This window comes from Argopecten irradians, chromosome 7 (genome assembly GCF_041381155.1).
Source record: "Argopecten irradians isolate NY chromosome 7, Ai_NY, whole genome shotgun sequence".
NCBI classification, from domain to species: domain Eukaryota; kingdom Metazoa; phylum Mollusca; class Bivalvia; order Pectinida; family Pectinidae; genus Argopecten; species Argopecten irradians.
The window spans coordinates 34,281,418-34,288,529 of record NC_091140.1 but is presented as its reverse complement, the minus strand read 5'-3'; the positions used below and the strand labels follow the sequence as shown (position 1 = coordinate 34,288,529).

General features: G+C 33.5%; 1 protein-coding gene across 1 annotated transcript; it reads left to right on the top strand.

Moving 5' to 3' along the window:
* The first annotated feature begins 5,788 nt into the window (after positions 1 to 5,788).
* On the top strand, positions 5,789 to 6,407 carry LOC138327164 (uncharacterized). Its single transcript, XM_069273151.1, has 2 exons — positions 5,789 to 5,812; positions 5,877 to 6,407. Exons 1-2 carry the CDS (start codon positions 5,789 to 5,791, stop codon positions 6,405 to 6,407), a joined length of 555 nt encoding a protein of 184 aa, XP_069129252.1.
* Positions 6,408 to 7,112: the final 705 nt, after the last annotated feature.

Sequence of the window (7,112 nt, the reverse complement as noted above, 5' to 3'; positions counted from 1 at the left end):
TAAAGGTTATAACGTTGTTGGTTTTTTTTTGTTTTTTGTTTTTGTTTTTTTGCAGATTTTTTTAATAAGTATTAGCAAATTATGTATATTCACACTATAAGAAATACATATACAATGTAGTATAGCACTATTCCTTTGTGGTAAATAAGACACACACGCAACGTTGTATATTATAAATATGATGTAAAATATTCCTTGATAGGTTTATAGGCAAACTCGAGTTACATCCCTTCCTATGTGGTGTTATTCTTATAACCGTTAACGTTCAAATAAATAAACTTCATCATTTTATCAGACAGTTTACTAGTTTCATAATTATACAAGGTAAACAATAATAATGATATATCAATGAAAACAATGCAAACACAAGAATACTTAAGCTTGTGCTACTGATTGAAGTACCTGTGGATGATCTTGCATCCTCGATACTCCAGGGCTTCCGATCACTAGCGATCTCTACACCCCTGGACTATCTCGTAGTGAAATTGAAGGCAGTTCAGCCGAAAACATTTGACCAATCACAGGCCAGCAAAGATTTCCTTTGAAGACTACAGAGAGAGCGATGACTAATATCAAAGCCACACAGTCGACCACAGTGTACCGTTATACGCTCTTTTGATGTACATCAAATGACTAAATTACCTGTTCTATTCTGTTGCCTCCAGTTTTACTATGAGATAGTCCAGGGGTGTAGAGATCGCAAGTGATCGGAACCCCTGCAATATCGAGGATGATGATCTTGTAACATGAGTGGTTATGTAATATGAAATATATCAAACAATAATTTATTGATATGCCACGAGTGACATACGAAACTTATTTAACGAGTTTTAATAAATTTCATATAATGATGACGTATAACGTTGACGTAAGAGTAAGGTTCATTACATAAAGAATTATAGTATTATTGTGAAAATTTATAAAGTTTCTATATATATCACAGGTGAACTCCATCTCGGATATGAAGTTCCCGTCTGCTTACAACTGTAAACTGCTACTTTTCAATTGCTACTGGCGCGGATTAAAACATAATATTAAATACAATTGAAGCGCAAAATGAATGTACGTCAATCTTCAGTAATATTTGAGAACAACACATCGTGGGTCATAGTTAGATAAAAACATTCAAACAGAGGAGTTTATGTTCAAGCGAAAACCACGCCAGCTATTATATATGATCTACCAGTGCTGATAACCGATTGTGCAATCGGAACTCCTTAGTACCAATTCTCTCCGCTAGGCTGCGCTCATTAGAACTAAGACAGGTCAGGGCCGCCATTTTGGTCAAGATCCTGATTGGTCAATTCAAATGAAAAAATCAAAGTGAAATTTTGAAATTGTTTAGGAAGCATTCAGCATGGAAAAGGTATTTGAAATAGTTTAAAATCGTTACAATTTAAATTCATCGACTAGATATCTACTTACAAAATCTGAAGTTCTATACTATACGCTGACGCATGGTGAGTTTACCGGAAAACAACCGAGCGTCTGCTTCAAAAGACAATGTCGCGTTTCAACTTCCAATACACAACTAATGGTATGTAATGCTGTTTTCTATCAATAAATCATTTATACTGTCTACAATTTACCATTGTATACATGTAGCAGATTAGAGGTCAGCAATGCCAAAAAATAGGTGTTGGTATTTTTATTTTTTTTCCGAAAAAATATGCAGACACCATTTTGTAAAGGAATATTCCCTGCACGTTATAGATATTGGCCAATCAAATTGCCAAGATCGATAGCCATGACCAGTTGCTTTCGGAGCGAAGCCTAGAGGTCAAGGTCACAGTACCCAAACCAGAACACGAATTCGAAAAATGGTTCTTTTTATCGCATGCACTTTTTACGCCAATAAAAACGTGAATGACGTCATAATAGGCGAATTGCGCAAACTTTTAAACCGAATTTCGAAGCAGCCATCGATTTTCTTATGCCTGAACGAAGACTTCGAAATGGGTAAGTTTGTGCTATTTTACCATTCTACTATCCGTGTCATCATGCGACGGGCCCTTTTCTTATCATATGCTAAAACCTGGTTATATTGCACAAAATGTCATAAAAACATAAAAGTATATACCTTAAATTAGGATGAGAACAAATTTGGAAAATCTTCGACGAAAAAGATGAGTATCCAAACCATTTTCAGCAGCAATGACACCCGTAGCAATTTACTTCTGCCGCCATGATGGAACTATCACTCTACAATGGTCCTTGCGCATGTCAATAGTGCATTCTAAACGAACAGGTACTTGCACAGTGTTGGACCCGGATTTCAATATTCTATAGGAGTTATTTACCTTTTACCATGGCTTTGTCATGTTGATTATTTGAATACAAGTTTACTAAGTCGTGTATCAAAGGGATTAATGATCTAATCCCTTAAATATACAAACAATCAAAGAATTTTCTCAATCAGCAAAACAAAAACAAGAAAAAACACACACAAAATATCATAGGAATAAGAAGTTATTATTGTACAAAAAAACGTATTACAGAATGATTATGTGAACACCAGAAAAAATACACTACATGACTTATAAGTTTAATATTATCAAACATTAAGATACATAAATTTTAAAAATCATATGATTTGTATTATTGTTCACAACAACAAGGTGCAAAACACTTTTATTCAACAGCTAGCAAAAAATAGAATTATGTTTCAAACAACAGAGATCAAAGCCATTCAACAAATCTAATTAGAGAATGACATAAAAAATCTACAAATATCTAACATTTTATTGCAGTTAAATACAAAAAAAACCACGCCGGACGACTTAAAAAGTCATAATGTGATGTAAAAAATAGTATGTCAATAAGAGCGCCAGCTGGAAAACAATATATCTTACACCGTCATACAGCGGTATATTTCCGGGAATATCAAAGGCCACCCAATAAGAATGCTATCTCCAGAAGAGGAGAGTCACCTCATATCTTATATTAGATATTGTCAGGATCGGAGCTTCCCCCTTACGAGGAAAATGGTCAAAATGTTTACAAGAGAAATCATGAGGGAAAAGGGTGTTGACATTGCAAGTACTGGGCCATCAGACAAATGGTTTAGGGGTTTCTTAAAACGTAACCCCCACATTTCCATGAGAAAACCACAGGTACAGAAATTTCTTTTTGAACTTCTTTTAGTTATTCTTCATTTATTATATTTCCTCTTTTCATCCCACTGTCATCCATAAGTAAAATTTCTTCATTCTTTATTTTCTGATTTTTTTTTAATAATTTATTTTTTCAAAGATGATGTTACAAAAAATTACATCATTTATGATTGTCTAAGTGAAAACTCAAGTATACGAATCTTTCAAATTTGTATGTATATTTCGGAACTTATAGAGAAAACTCAAGTATACGAATCTTTCAAATTTGTATGTATATTTCGGAACTTATAGAGGCAATTCAAATCTTTATGTACACCGTGTATACAATGTATATTGTTATGACAATCCGACAATAGATTATCATGATGGACTCCATTCTGCACCATTAATAAGTACATTGTATATTTTGAAAATTTTGGTCGAAACTTTGTAAAATATGTTGTTATTTTACAGGTGATTGATGGGGGCGGGCTAGGATGTCTAATGAGACAGTTGTAAGACAGCATTTTGATCTCATAAACGAGACAATATTGAAACATGGTAAGTTCATGTTTGCGTAAAGTGAATGGCACATTTTACGCATTCTATAAAAATTTTTATACCAGTTTTTATCTTATTAAATGTAGAGAAGCAAGGAAATTTTTTAATAAAAAATATATCAATCTAAACAACTTCATAAATCAAGAATGACATGCTTGATGAATTCTGTATTTCTTAAAAGCATTTGCAAATATATTATCTTTTTTTATTGTAATTAACTTAATGTATCTTAAAAATGCATGCATTATTTTAACATTGCAGACTTCCATTTGAGACCACAGTGCATTTATAACATGGACGAAACGGGGTTCGTCCAAGGAGCATCCCTGGATAAAGTGTGCTCCCTTGATGGACGTGAGTCCCACACAAAGATGTCAGTTACGAATTCCCACACAACAGCAGCAGTCTGTATATCAGCTGATGAGAAAGTCATGCCACCATTTGTCATTTATGAAGTCTTTTCCACGTGGGGCCTATTGTGATGGTAGGTTTTGAAAAACTGAAATAAACTAAAATGACTTTTGACATATAAATGTAAAAAGCAATACTACCAGTATATATGTATTATTACTATTACTGTATATTTGTGTATATGCAAAGGGAAAATATAATTTAATTGCTTATATCCTTAAATATCACGAAAAGTACAAAGCTTGTTCAAATGAGGTAGATCAGAATTAGTTACGCATTATAAAAGCAAAATTCTCAGCTTTACTGATACAGTTAAAGTCATGCTGGTATTTCGTATCATAGGCATACCCGCAGCTCTTTGGAATTTCGGACAATGGTTATATGGATGGGGAGCTGTTTCTTAAGTGGTTCCGCATGGTTTTCTTAAAACATGCCTCTAAAGAGAGACCTCTCCTTTTAACCATGGACAACCATGAGAGCCACATCACCTTGGCATTAGTTGAAGAGGCCAGAGCAAATAATATTGAATTATTTTCTTTGCCGCCCCATTTACTTCAGCCACTAGAGGTCGTCATGTTAAGGCCTTTAAAGAAATCCTTTTTAGAGCTGGCATTGAGTCTTGCATATGTGAACAATCACCTGATTATAGGAAAAATGGGTATTTATTATAATAAAAAACATCCTATGCTAATATCAACAATAATGATCAATTCATTTTGATCAATGTATAAATTAGATTTACAGCAATAATACAAACTTTAAGGTGAAAATACATGTAGCTAATGATCTTTCAATTAAAAAAAACCTGCTCTATTGATTATAGGTATGCCACTATGCCTATACTATAGGCTTTCCTATTCATTAAAGTCTTTTACCTAAAATAAGCCAGTTGTCTCCCTTCCATCAGGTTCGCCCAGGTCCTTCGCGCAGCAGTTGACAAAACGTTTAGTCCACACAACATCAAGACATCCTTCCGAAAATGTGGAATTCATCCCTTCAATTGCGATGTAATTGACAAAAAAAGGTTGATGCCTGTGGACACAGAATTTGTCGTTGGACCAGGAGGAGACAATCAGACTTCCTCAGACGTGCACATACATGATGCCCCGGATCCACTATGTCATGCATGTGGGCAATACATCCGAGGCCATCCTTTAGTTAATCAGGGACTAATCCCAGCAGACTTGGCCGATATCTTTATTCCCATACCAGGCAATACTTGCAAAAAAAAAAAAAAAAAAAAAAAAAAAAAAAAACAGACACGAATTATTTCAAAGTTATAACAGGCAAGTCTTTAAATTTCATTAACACAAATACATAACTAAAATAAGTCTTTCACATAACTGGCCTTTTGTATTGTGTTATATCACTATAATAATAATATTTGGTGTTTTGCAGATGTTGATCTTAAGAGTAATAAATATTGGTGTACATTAATATCAACTTTGTCCTTTTTATGAAGAGATATAACAGTTAATTTCATGTATTTTTCATTTAAAAATCACCAATATGTGATAATTATCTTACGCTCGGGTCAATGTAATGCGAAACTTTTCAAATCTTAAACTAACTCAATAACTTCGGTATTAGTAAGTACATAATCATCTTATCTACATCATTTTTTCTTTAATGATGTCACACCAACCTTACATCTAACAGTTAGCTGTTGGTAAATTCATCTAAATTAAAGACGAGATTATTCTATTAGTAATTGTAACTGTAGTATGCAGTTGTCAAACAATACATTGGTAATACAATTTACAATTTACATCTTTGAAAACACAATAAAATGTATTGAAACTTTAAGTACAGGCTAACAACGAACCGGGCCCTGATGATTCACCTTTGGAACGGACATGGTTGCATGCAGATGAGGTATATACATGTGGTATTTGCGTAGAAAGAGGTTGGGAAGATGATGAGGATCATGGTATCTTGTGGGTCGGCTGTGACAATGAGGGATGTGGCCGCTGGTTTCACAGGACATGTTTGCCGACTGAGGAACATGCATCTGTTGATCTAAGCTTGCTTACTGAAGGCACTTGGCACTGCCATACTTGTTCCAATACACAACAGTCTATATCTGATAGCCATCACATCACAAATATTTTGGATGAGGAAGACGTCACACTGAATCCCTTTACAGAGGATCTCATTTGTCAAGTCTGTATGTGTGGAAGTTCCTCAGTCTGTCAAAATGATAGGACACTCTTTTGGGCAACCTGTTGTTGTAACAAGATTTACCATCAATATTGTCTTCCAAAAACAGTTCTACGGCACAGACTGGATATGTGGACAGTGTTCATAGTGTTTAATCCATACCTGAATAATGATGAAATATAAGAAATCATATACAATGTACATACAAATGCTTAAGGCTCATGGCAAAAGTTCCTATTACATAGTCACAGGGATAAGATTATGTTTATTAATAGAATATCAGAATGTACTAAGGTGCCTCAACATACACACTGCTTCAATCATTATCACTTAAGCATTTTGTGATCACTTGTTCTCATAGCTGTTTCATAGTTTAGCAAGCTTCATTAATATCATATGATTGATTGTTTTCCTGTTGCAGTATTGCTTGTTTATAATTATACAAACCAAGTATGTCTTGTGTTATATTAACTAGGAGATGCACATTTTCAAGTTCTTTGGAAGACACCTGTAATGATGGAAATGGCATAATATATCATAGATATCAACATTTTTTTTATATCCAATCTGTGTTCATATATGAAACATTCATAATTTTTAATTTGTCACCATACCATTTTAAAATTAAACAAGACATTCTGTTTATTATTTACCAAAACATAATGATAATTCTAATAATATTCTCAAAATTCTCAATTCAAATGTGTTGTTATAAAACTCATGCATGACACCCTTTCATCATATCATATTAAATCCGTTTTAAAATCATTTCATTTTACAAATGTCTCCTTTTATTGTTTTACAACCTGTATGCATTTAAAAACCAGATGATTTATCTGGAATTGATATATATTAACATCTAGCCTAGACACTGTAAGAAGAAATATA

Bases quoted from the DNA above. Each gene is read 5' to 3' on its own strand.
- LOC138327164 (XM_069273151.1), top strand. From the start codon at position 5,789: ATGCAGTTGTCAAACAATACATTG. The intron at 5,813-5,876 runs GTAATACAATTT...CTTTAAGTACAG, and splicing joins AGTTGTCAAACAATACATTG to GCTAACAACGAACCGGGCCC.